This window comes from Eucalyptus grandis, chromosome 2 (assembly GCF_016545825.1).
Source record: "Eucalyptus grandis isolate ANBG69807.140 chromosome 2, ASM1654582v1, whole genome shotgun sequence".
NCBI classification, from domain to species: Eukaryota; Viridiplantae; Streptophyta; class Magnoliopsida; order Myrtales; family Myrtaceae; genus Eucalyptus; species Eucalyptus grandis.
Genome location: NC_052613.1, coordinates 5,127,474 through 5,139,922, shown reverse-complemented (window position 1 = coordinate 5,139,922; position 12,449 = coordinate 5,127,474). Strand labels below are relative to the sequence as shown.

The 12,449-nt window shown below is 41.8% G+C and overlaps 1 protein-coding gene across 1 annotated transcript; it reads left to right on the top strand.

The window, feature by feature from the left end:
* The first annotated feature begins 247 nt into the window (after positions 1-247).
* On the top strand, positions 248-3,344 carry LOC108958582 (lysine-specific demethylase 5A-like). Its single transcript, XM_039306699.1, has 8 exons — positions 248-301; positions 966-1,061; positions 1,149-1,235; positions 1,737-1,916; positions 2,447-2,599; positions 2,693-2,884; positions 2,977-3,042; positions 3,149-3,344. The coding sequence occupies exons 1-8, from the start codon at positions 248-250 to the stop codon at positions 3,263-3,265; spliced, it is 945 nt and encodes a 314-aa protein (XP_039162633.1). The 3' UTR covers positions 3,266-3,344.
* The last annotated feature ends 9,105 nt before the right edge of the window (positions 3,345-12,449 follow it).

The following is a 12,449-nucleotide window of genomic DNA, read 5'->3' as shown; positions in this document are numbered from 1 at the left end:
CACCAGGATCTTCTGAACAAGCCTATCATCCTTCAAGTCAGTCCCCAAAACTCTGATTTTATCAGCTATCCCCACTAGCCTATCAGAGTATTCCTTCACTAACTCAGACTCTTTCATCTGCTGTCTCTCAAATTCTCTCAAGAGATTCAGCACCTTCATACCTCTTATCTTTTCATCTCCTTCATATTCTTCCTTCAAGAAGTCCCATATGGCCTTTGCAGAGTCACACTTCATAATTTTGGTAAAGATGGTAGGCGAGACAGTAGCATACATGCAAGATTTTGCCTTGGCTTTTCTTGTGGTTCTCTTTTTATGAAGTTTGATTTGATTCATGGTCGGATTATTTGGAAGTGGAGCAACTTCATAATCATCCTCCACAGCTTCCCACAGATCATGACCCTCCAAAAATGCTGTCATCTTAACAGGCCATGCTTGATAATTCTCTCCAGTAAATACTGGAGAAGCCATCGCAGAGAAACCACTCGACCCTGTCTCCATCACCCTTTAACTTCATTACACTTCGATACTTGCTTCACTTCATAGTCCCTCAAGATCATTCAAGCTCTAATACCACTGTTGTTACTGATCAAACAGTAAACAAGAAATAGAAAACCAGAAGCTATAGATTTCGAATGAGGAAGAGAAGCACAGAGAAATAGAACACGAACTTGCATACTTCGGTTCTCTGAGGAAACTATCAAGTACATGACAACTTAAACAAGAACAATAATTGCTTACAAACCACACACACGTGCAGCATATAGCTGCACCTAAACGTGCTAATTCACTTCCCAAATAACAAAAATACCAGCTGCATAATATAACCAACTTAGCAAGAAAAATAAACCATAAGAAGAAAACATAACAGAGGAACATCAGTCGAAAAACCAGCAGCACTGAGACATTATAATCCAACAAAAGCATCACCTTTTCTGGCGAAAGAATTACTTAGAATTTGTACAAAGGAGAAAATTTGGAGGGAGCAACTCTGGAAAAATGGCATTATAAAATCATCTCCAATAGCACCATGGACATGTCCTGAATGCGTGGGGACTGAGGAGGTACTCGACCTTTCATGTAAACTCTTGCTTTCTGATGACTTTGTCAATATGATGCTAGTTGATGAATTTGTTTTGGTTTTTTTGTAGGATCCCAAGTGCATTATATGTCAGCAATATCTTTATCTTTCTGCAGTTGTATGTGATTGTAGGCCATCTGCTTTTGTTTGTCTTGAGGTATGTGGAAACTGTGTTCTGGTTTATTATCCTGTCAAATTAGTTGATTTGTAGTGCAAGTACAAGCCTATTACATGTGTCATACTGCAATGTCAAAAACATTTGCCCCTGAAGGGGGATCTTGAACTCATGGAACTTGGATTATTCCACTTAGCCGGGCACAATGAGTGAAAGCATTCATGACAAGGGCCTCTGTCATGATGAAATACATTTTTAAAGTCATAATGTTAAGAAGCGTATGATACAATTGAATTTGCAAGGAAAAATCTGATTACATCTACGGTTCTGGTTCTAATTTTGATTTGTCACATTATTGCTGGTGACATATACTTTCCTGTCTTTGATCCGACATGGCACCGTAAATAACATCTTCTTTGGTTGGGTTCATATTCAAAGAAATGGATCACCCAATCATATGAAGTGTTTCTTCTTCATCATCATTTTTGGGCTTAAAGCCAGAATTGGTAATTCTAGATCTCATCACAGACCCTTTTTGTGCAGCACTGGCAACACATCTGTGAATGCAAACCCAGCAAACATTGCCTCCTTTACCGTCATACATTAGCAGAGTTAAGTGACTTGCTGCTCACTGTTGATAAATCCAATGGTGAGGAGACTCAAAGGAGTAAGGTGCTCCAGCAAAGATCTTTCTCCAGCGAAACAAGTTCTTCAGTGAAAAAGGTATTGTCAGATACAAGACTTGCTTAGTCAATTAACAAAGAGACTGGATGAGGTATCAAATAAAGCATGTAGAAAACAAATTGCAGCAATCAAAACAACTTCAGCCTTGGTGTTCATTCTATAAATTTATGACTGGATGAGGTGTCGATCTTAAGCAAGGTGGATTGTCTCATTTTTATACGTACTAGGTATTATATGATCTTTGTTTTATGGAAGAGTCTAGCTGAAGTTGGTTTTATTGCTTTGGTCTTAGTTGCCAATGTTTTTTACTGGTTGACTGGCAAACTATGCACATCCTAGGAAATTCTTTTCTACCAAGGTCGCTGCATAATTGTTTGGTGTTGGAATAAATGTCAATGAAGAACAAAGTGAAATTTAGTGGTGTTTAGTGAGGTTTGGAATCTATGCTAATCTCCTCTTGTTCTTTAATATTGTGCTGGAGTTGATTGTCCTTGTCAAGATTGTTATTTTAGTTTGCCTTTTGTTCTTCAGTAAGAGAGAATGTTCTTCTGGATTATATGTTCTCGTAGGTAAAAGGTGGCCATGCTACTTTGGCTCATCTTGCGGATCAATGGCTGTTGCAGTCAACCGATGCTCTTAAAAATCCTTTCTCTAAGGATATTTATCAAAAACTGTTGAAAGAAGCTGAACAATTTCTTTGGGCTGGTTTTGACATGGATCCTGTTAGTTCAAAGCCTTTTAGCTACATTAAATTCTTCTCAGATTATATGCATATGATTCAACTATGTATGAATGTGTACTTCAATCACATGCAGGTACGTACCATGGCAAAGAAGTTAGTCGACGCGCAGAGGTGGGCAGAAGGTGTAAGAAGTTGCCTTGCAAAAATTGAAAATCATTCTTTGGGCTCTACTAATGCTTTGGAGAGGGCAGATTTAGAATATGTCACTGAATTGTTGAGTTTTGATACCATGCCGTGTAATGAGCCTGGACATCTTAAATTGAAGGTTCTGAAGAAGATTGTGAAGTTGTGGCATTTGATATACCTGCACTCTGTCTAGTCAAGTGACTTACAGTAATTTGCTTAAAATATGTACAGGAGTATGCTGAAGAGGCAAAGAAGTTGGCCGGAGAGATTGAATCTACTCTTTCGTCATCTTCAAAGGTATATAACGTGAATTTATTTGACCTTTTGATTAAGATAAGAATTCATTTTGTCCACTTCTCTTTGCATAATTTATATTGTCATTATTTATGTACTTTTGTTCCAGTTATTGGAGTTGGAAAACCTTTACGATAGAAGCTGTCGCTTAGGAATCCTTGTCAAAGGAAGCGAGAAACTGGCACAGAAAATTTCTTCGATGGAGGTAATTCTCTATCAGGATTGATTTTGTGGGTCAAGATACATTAAGCCATATCCCTACAGTTACCTAAATTGTCTCTTTTACGCGGTGAGAAAAATGTCATAGGTTTGGTCTCTACTCATCTAGAAGACCTATTTGCTTCTTGTTCTACAGTTTGGTGTTACCCTCGCTGGTTTGTCTAGATTAAAAAGCCATTTCTCTTAATCTGGTTTCTGCATGGTTCTCCGATTAACAACTGTTAAATTTTGTTCTCTTTTTTCCACCCAAGTGGTTGAAGTTGAATTGGGTTTTGTCAATGTTTGTGAGTGTGCACTCTGCAGTGTGATGCCCATGACTGAGTGAAATTGCTCTACACGGTACACTTGATTTATCAGGTCCAGTGGATGATCACATGGACTTCTATCGTTATATTGGTGACGGTGATTAACTGAGGACATTTTGTTTTTCATCTGGTGCATATCTGGCTGACACTTTCAATTTGGCATACATTGATTGAAAATGGGGTTTCGTTGAATTTTCAAATTGATTTGGGACTATTCCTTTTTGTTTTCATGGGATTATTCCTATATCTCCATCTGATAAAGAAAATTACCACAATCACGCCAATAAGGATTAAATGAGATTTTCTGTTTCAGTGCATGCTGTGTTCTGTATCCGGCACGCCTTCTTTGCCGCAGAAAGTTATCATAAGTTGGTTGGATTTTCTAATTCCTGACTCACCCAGAAAAATTTATTTCTTTAGGAGTTAAGACGGGGTGGGTCTTGGCGGCGTGAAGACGAGTCTCCTTCTACTTTCTTCTTCTTCAGGATGAAACGCCATCCATCCCCTCTCCCTCCGTCAATATGATGCAGCTAGTAAGCCTCCCCACACCGAGAAGCACGCATCAATCGCCATGAACAAGCTCCACAGAGCCGCCATGAAAGACGACCTCGCGGCCTTCCAAGACCTGCTGTTGCAGGACCCCCAGATCCTCCACAAGCCCACTTCTTCGTCCCGACGGCCCGCCCCTGCACGTGTCCTGCCTCTCGGGCCACGCGTCCTTCACCAAACACTTCCTCACCTGCAATCAGAGCTTGCCAAGGAGCCCGACTCCCGCGGCTCCCTGCCCTCCCTCCACGTGGCGTGTGCGAAGGGCGACGTGGAGATCGTCGGGCCCTCCTGGCCGTCGACCCGGACGGGTCCTCCGATGGAACCGCGAGGGGAGGATGCCTCTGCACTTGCTGCCATCAAAGGAGGGCCGAGGTGATGGCCGAGTTGATCCAGGCCAAGCCCGAATCAGCTCAGTTGGTGACGAGTCAGGGGAGAGCGCGTTTCACCTCTCCGTGAAGAGTAACAGGGTGGAGGCGTTGAAGGTGGTGGTGGATTGTGTTGGGAGGAATGATGAGTTCGTGGGTTGTAGGGATAAGGACGGGAACACGATCTTGCATCTTGTTGTACATGATCTTGCATCTTGCTGTGGCCGGGAAGCAATTAGAGGTGAAAAATGTGGTTTTCTCTCCTGGTTAGTTTTGTGTGTAATTCTTGGCGTTACTTGATGTGCTCGAAATTGAATTGGAGGTGGATCTGACGATGTTAGGAAGTGGGAATTGCTTGTTTTAGCATAGGAAGTTCGGAATTTGCTCGATTCCCACTTCCCTATCAGGTTATATCAAGAACCCCAACAATTATACGCACAAAACCAACAAGAAGAGAAAACCAGCTTTCTCACCTCCAATTGCTTCCTGTCCACAGCAAGATGCAAGATTTCCTGTCTGATGGATTTATGAGATGGGCTTAGGGCCCATCCACTCAAGTTGGGCCCAAAAGGCCCGGCCCACGGGAAAAGGGCCCGTGGAAGGGGAGAGGTATAAAAAGGAGAGAGAGAGAGAAACGCACCCTTTTGGCACAATCAACGTACGTTTCTCTCCCGCGCGTTTTCTCTCCCGAAGAACAGTAGGCATACGGCTTCCAATTTCTTCCCTTCAAGGCTTCATCGACCGGATTCTCTTCCTCCATTGACGACGGTGTTTAATCGTGGCTAAAAGCGTACGCTCGATATCCGTGGTGTGCTTTAGGATCGGTGATGCGTGTTGAATTCTTGGGCTTATCTTCCGCTTGAATTTAGGGGTTCGATTCGGTGTCGAATCCGGTATTTCGGGAATCAGTCTTTCCCAACATTGGTATCAGAGCCCTGTTTCACGTTTTTCCCGATCAATTCTGATGTTTTTAATTGATTTTTCGCGAAATCCCTTCGGCCGTACGGAACCGGGCGAAAATCCCGACACCCGAGCGCTGTTCGGCCATTTTTCTGAGTTTCCGTAAGTTGGAATAAAATTCTGAAGGCACTGGGTGAAAGGCGACGTCAAGACGAGGCCGGCGACATGTCGCACGCCGCCGTACGACGCCGCACGCGCCCACACGCGCGGCCAGAAGCCGCTGCGCGTGGGCGCCACGCGCGAGCGCGGCCGCCGGCGCGTGCGCCACACGCGCCGGTGACGAACCGGCACGTGCGCGCGGCGGCCAGCGGCGGCACGCGCGCGGTCCGCGGACCGGACGCGTGCAGCGTCACCCGCCGCGTCATCGTGGCGTCTGTGGCCGATAACCGTCGGGGATGGCGTCATTGATGACGTCGGCGCCGACGCCGATTGGCCGGCCGGTCACCGGCCGGCGAACCGACCCGGCGACCCGACCCGACTCGTGAACGAAGCACGCGCCCGCACGTGCGGATGACGCGTCGCGTGACGTCATCCCCCGCACGCGCGAGGCACGTGCGTTCGGTCCGACCGGCCCGTCCGGTTCGACCGGTTCGACCGTCGCGACCGGTCCGACCGGTCCGACCCGCGCGCCCGTTGACCCGACCCGTTGACCGTTGACCGACGACCGTAACCGTTGACCGACCGTTGACTTTGACCGTTGACCGAAAAAAAAAAAAAAAAAAAAAAGAATTTGTTTCTTTTTCAATTATGTCTGTGTGGGTTGTAGGTAATCCATTTTTATTCTGCATTTGTTGCATGAATCATGGAAATTTATGTATTTTCCATTTTGTTTATTATGGATTATAAGTGATCCATTTTAGTTTTGCATTTGTTGCAGAAACTATGATGCGTAATGCAAGGATACCTGCAATCCCGAGAACGGACGAAGAAAAAGCTAGACTGAAAAGGCTGATGAAAGAGTTAGCTGATTTTCGGTGGCTTGATGGTGATTTAGTATCACATATGGTCAAGGTCAATCAGATGATACAGAAATCATCAATAATGGTTATCTTATGCCGGATTTTGAGAAGGTGCCGGCTTTGTTGAACACTCTTCCACCTGAATGGCAAGCAGTGTTAGATCGACTATGGGAGGTCAACGTGGTCCCGGGTTATAGGAGGTGGTGGAAGCTTTTGTAAGAGAGTACTATAGGATTGAGTTGGCCAAAACTTCAACCCTTAGATTGTGCGCTACGTGGCGCGAGTGAATGCGCCTTGGTGGCGACATAAGAGCTCTCCAAAAGTTTTCCATGGTTGGCAAATGTACCTTGGTTTTCTCGGATGTTTTGGCTGATAGATTAGAAGGACATTCCCTAATTATTTCTTAGATTAATTATGAGATGTTTTATGGATGTAAATATCTCTTTCCAAGTTGATATTTTTTCTTTGTATATATTGCTTAGTGTAATGATTACTACCTGATTGTTGTTAATGTAGCAACCGATATATTAGTTGTATCATGTGAAAGCATTGTTATTTTATTGGATGTTAAGATTTTTATTTGCTTTCGCTATTATTGCTGGTTCTGCTGTGGGTAGTTAGTGGGTAGTTATAGAAGTTTTTGTAACTTCATAGAATTGATTTTGCATATGACAATCATATTAATGATAATTTTAGGTTAGGATTTTTGGAGGATGATTGGAAACATAGTGACCTTTTGATTCTGAAGCCTTACTTAAAATTATTTATTAATATGATGGGTCTATGCAAATAGGGATGCATAAATGATAGGCATTAATTATTCGTGCATGTATGTCTGATGTGTTCAGACTGATGGTTTCAGCAATTAAGAGCGTGATTGCTGATATGAACGGCTACAATTGTGAAATATTGAATATGAAGATTCAATATGTGCTGGAAAAGCAAGAAGCACTATAAGCTCTTGACCATGTTATGGAAGATCTTGAGAATACTGTGCGCCACCTTAAGCTGGTAGAGGACCGCTTAACGGGATGTGAGCTGAGAATAGATATTTGCAATGCTGGTTCTAGCTCATAAAGAGTTTTGAGCTCTAAGCGCAAGCATATTGATTCGTTCAATATGTGGGAATGCAAAGGATCAAGTCCTTATTACAAGAGATCAAGAGTTAACCAACACAAGAGAGGAAAACGTCCTCAATTGAAGAAAATGTCAAGAGTGAAATGTTACAACTGTGACAAGAAGGGTCACTATGCTCGCGACTGTCGTGAGCCAAAGAAGGCATACACCTCTTGTACATTTGAGAACTTTGATTATGTGTCAAGTTCTGAATTATTGGCTGAATCCAATCCTTTGTGGATGTAGATTCGGGAGCGACAGACTATGCGGCGAAGGATATAAAATCCTTCGTGGAATTTTGACGAGTACCAACTGGAATTAAGTGTATCTATGTAGGAAATAACTCCAGAGATGAAGTTAAAGGAATTGGCACCGGCCAATTGAATATGCGCGGTGGACGCACCTTATTCCTACACGATGTTCTATATGCTCTGGAGATTCGTCGAAATTTAGGTGTCTGTTTTGCTGTTGGTTAAGCTTGGTTTTAATATGAACTTCCATAATAGAGCTGTAGATTTGTATTTGGATACAAACTACTATAATAGTGGTCACTTTCTAGATGGTTTTATTGTACTAAATGTTGACTGTGATGATGTCAATATGTTATCCCCTTGTTTCACGTCTTCTATCTTATATGATAATGATGTGAATATGATGGCATACTAGACTTGGTCATATGGGCCAACAACATATGAAAAGACTAGCCAAAGAGGGCTTGTTGGGCAACATTGAAAAAGTCGATTTGCCCATATGTAAGCATTGCCTAGAAGGGAAAATGACAAGAAGACCATTTGGAAAAGGTAAAAGAGCTGAATTTCCTCGGCATTTAATCCATTTGGACGTCTGTGGTTCAATGAATGTGAAAGGAAGGCAAGGGGCTGTTTATTTCATCACTCTTAATAGATGATTATACTCGATTCGGATGTGTCTATTTGATTTCTCATAAAACTGAAGCATAAGTTGTTTCAAAAAGTTTATGAACTTGGTTGAAAATCAATTAGACAAGAAAATAAAAGTATTGAGATCCGATCGAGGTCGAGAATATTTATCCGATGAGTTCAGAAAATTATGTGATGAAAAAGGAATAGAAAGACAGTTGTCTATTCCACATACTCCTCAACAAAATGGTGTTGCGAGAGAGAAGAAAAGAACCCTACCTTGGAAATGGTTAGGTCCATGATGGCATATGCTAACTTACATATCACTTTTATGGAGTGATGCGTTGTTAACTACTGCATAAATACTTAACCGGGTGCCTTCCAAATCAGTTAGTTTCACTCCATATGAGTTATGGATATGTAGAAAAACCGGACTTAAGTTTACTTAAGCCATGGGGTTATGCTGTCTATACTCATATGTCCTCTCACAAGTTTGGGAAATTGAGTCCCATATAAAAGTAGAGTATTTTAATGAGATACTCCGAACACTCAAAAGGGTATGTGTTCGTAAGTGAGCAGGAAAGTGGGAGAATAACTGAATTTGAATCACAGGATGTCACATTCTTAGTGGATGAATTTCCTAAGAAGGGCGAAATAGGGAAGATTACTCCCTATTTGAAACCTTGGATTAAGATTATGATATTAATGGAGTTCATCCAAGTGGGAGTAATATGAGATGTGATGAATTGAATTCAACTCATTCTCAATTGCAACCACCTGATGTGACGACATCATCATTACCTAATCCAAGTGGGAGCATAATGGGGAATGATGTGCTAAGTGTACAATCTCCCATACGGTGAACAAGTCGCCAAAGTATTCCCGATCGATGTTTTGACATTGTAAGGGAAACTTTTATGGTTGCTCCACAAGATGAGTATGAGCCAAGAAATATTAATGAGGCTTTGAATTGCCCTAGTAAGGAAAAATGGATTTATGCAATGAAAGAGGAGATGGAGTCAATGAAATCAAACCAAGTCTGTGAACTGGTTGATCTTCCAAAAAGGACGCAAAGCCATTGGGAACAAGTGGGTTCTCAAAATAAAGCGAAAGGCTGATGGCTCGATTGAAAGACATAAGGCTCGCCTTGTGGCGAAGGGGTATAATCAACAGGAAGGAATTGATTATGAAGATACGTTTTCTCCTGTATTGAGATTTACCTTGATTCGCATAATTCTAGCAATAGTGTTTGGTATGGATCTTGAGTTACGTCAAATGGATGTAAAGACTGCTTTCCTCAATGGAGACTTAGAGGATGAAATATATATGGAACAACTTTGTTGGTTTCATAGTGAAAGGCCAAGAAGAAAAGGTATGTCGACTTTGGAGGTCGATATATGGCCTTAAGCAGTCGTCAAGACAATGATATATACGTTTTCATAATGCCATAATGGCATATGACTTTACAATGATAGATGAGGATCATTGTGTATATATCAAAAGGTCCAAGGATCAATTTGTGATCATATCATTATATGTTGATGATATACTAATTGCCGGAAGCAATATGGAGCTAGTCAATACTTGTCAAAAGTTGGTTGTCTTCCAAATTTTGAATTGAATGATATGGGATTGTAAACCCATTGACGCTCCTATTGCAAAAGGTGAAGGATTGAGCCATAGACTGTGTCCAAGGACTCCACAAAAGAAGGAACAAATGAAACATGTTCCTTATGCTAGTGCTGTTAGAAGCTTGTTGTACGCTATGATGTGTACAAGACTTAACATATGTTTTGCAGTTGGAATGGTGAGTAGATACTAATCCAATACAGGTCAAGCACGTTGGAAAGCCGTTAAGTGAATACTGAGGTATCTAAAGTGGACTGCTGATTATATGTTGAGTTATTATGGAAAGGATCTGCGACTCTAAGGCTATTCGATGTTGATTGGGGAGGAGATTTAAATTAAAGGAAATCTACCTCTAGGTTTGTTCTCTTACCGAATAATGGCACCATGTGTTGGAGCAGTAAGAAACAAAAGTATATAGCCTTGTCCACGATGGAATTGAGTTCGTGGCATTATCAGCAGCAGTATAAGAAGATATTTGGCTTAAGAGATTTTTTGGATCATTTAGGTGTTATTGGAAGTGCTGCAGATTCATTGTTAGTTAACTGTGATAACCAAGCAGCAGAAGTGTACACCAAAGATCCAAAATATCATGGCAAGACTGAACATATAGATACCAAGTAGAATCTTGTCAAGGATATGGTTGCACGAAAAGATGTGAACTTAGAGTACATACTACGCATGGAATGGTAGCAGATCCTATGACAAAGCCAATACCTAGAGATGTGTTTTGTGGCCATGTGAAATCTCTAGGATTGCGTAGAGGATGATGTACTGAATATTGTAATTTCCCTAAGTGTTCACATATGATGAATTTATGTTTTTCATCATTAATGCCTATGAATCTTTGTTTGATCTTTATGCACCTTAATGCTCAGTGCATTACTTTAAGTTAGAAGAAGTATGTCGGACAGATGAGATTAGCCCACTCACACGGGTAATCGCATCTATTTACTGTGTGATAAATAGAGATGAGACTGTTTTTAAGCTTATTATCTAGGTGATAATTGAGAGCTCAAGCTTAAAACACGTATGTCGCCTTAACTGGATGTTAAGATGAGGACATAATACTTACTATGTCCGAGAGTAAAATACCCCACATATTTTACTTTATCTGTCTATGATGCCAGATGTGAGTTCTGATGAATTTTGTGAATGAGTAGATACGTGAACTCAAGTTAGACATTGGGTATGTCTGAACTATCATCTGTACGGTATTGAAAAGTGTAGACATACGCTCCATGGGAAAGGAGTTAATACCGTAATACGTATTTCATACTACGTATGCATGAGACGACCAATAAGAGTGGCAAAAGTTTGATCTCAACTTTTTATGTCGTGTGAGACTCTTGAGAAAAAGAGTTCCTCAATTTTTAGTCCCCTCATGACTCTTACTTATTCTCAAGATTTCTATTTAGTGTTTGCTATCTTAGGATGTTGCCAATGGTTATGAGTTTGATTCGATCTAATGGGGCATTTCTAGAAAAGCAAGCTGGACTGAAATTGAGAGTTTGAAGGAAAGAGGAAGATCGATTTTGGAGAATCACATTGTAGTTTTGTATTCACCGGTTAACCAATTATGACTGTCCTTGTGATAATCATAATTGTGAATACAATATATATATCATTGTTTAAAAGAGATCAAGAGAGATATAAATGTGATCGATCGATCTAGGGTACTGCATACTAAATCTACTCGGAGTGTGATGCCCATTATGAGCTGCTATATATTCCTAACAGATGTATGGCAACGAGCTCTCAAAGTATGCTGGTCGCACGGATTATTCACCGGTATGAATGTTGAAGAGAGGAAAAGAGGATTATGTTCGGCCCACCATGTTAAGTGAGAGTCTATGATGGATTTTTCTCTGATGGGGCTGAGTAGGGCCTGTCCGCCCATGTTGGTTTTGCACCACCATGTGCGAGTGGGAGATGATGGATTTATGAGATGGGCTTAGGGCCCATCCGCTCAAGTTGGGCCCAAAAGGCCCGGCCCACGGGAAAAGGGCCCGTGGAAGGGGAGAGGTATAAAAAGGAGAGAGAGAGAGAGAAACGCACCCTTTGGCACAATCAACGTACGTTTCTCTCCGCGTTTTCTCTCCCGAAGAACGATAGGCATACGGCTTCCAATTTCTTCCCTTCAAGGCTTCATCGACCGGATTCTCTTCCTCCATTGACGACGGTGTTTAATCTGTGGCTAAAAGGTACGCTCGATATCCGTGGTGTGCTTTAGGATCGGTGATGCGTGTTGAATTCTTGGGCTTATCTTCCGCTTGAATTTAGGGGTTCGATTCGGTGTCGAATCCGGTATTTCGGGAATCAGTCTTTCCCAACACTGTCCTTATCCTTACAACCCACGAACTCATTATTCCTCCCAACACAGTCCACCGCCACCTTCAACGCCTCCACCCTGTTACTCTTCACGAGGTGAAA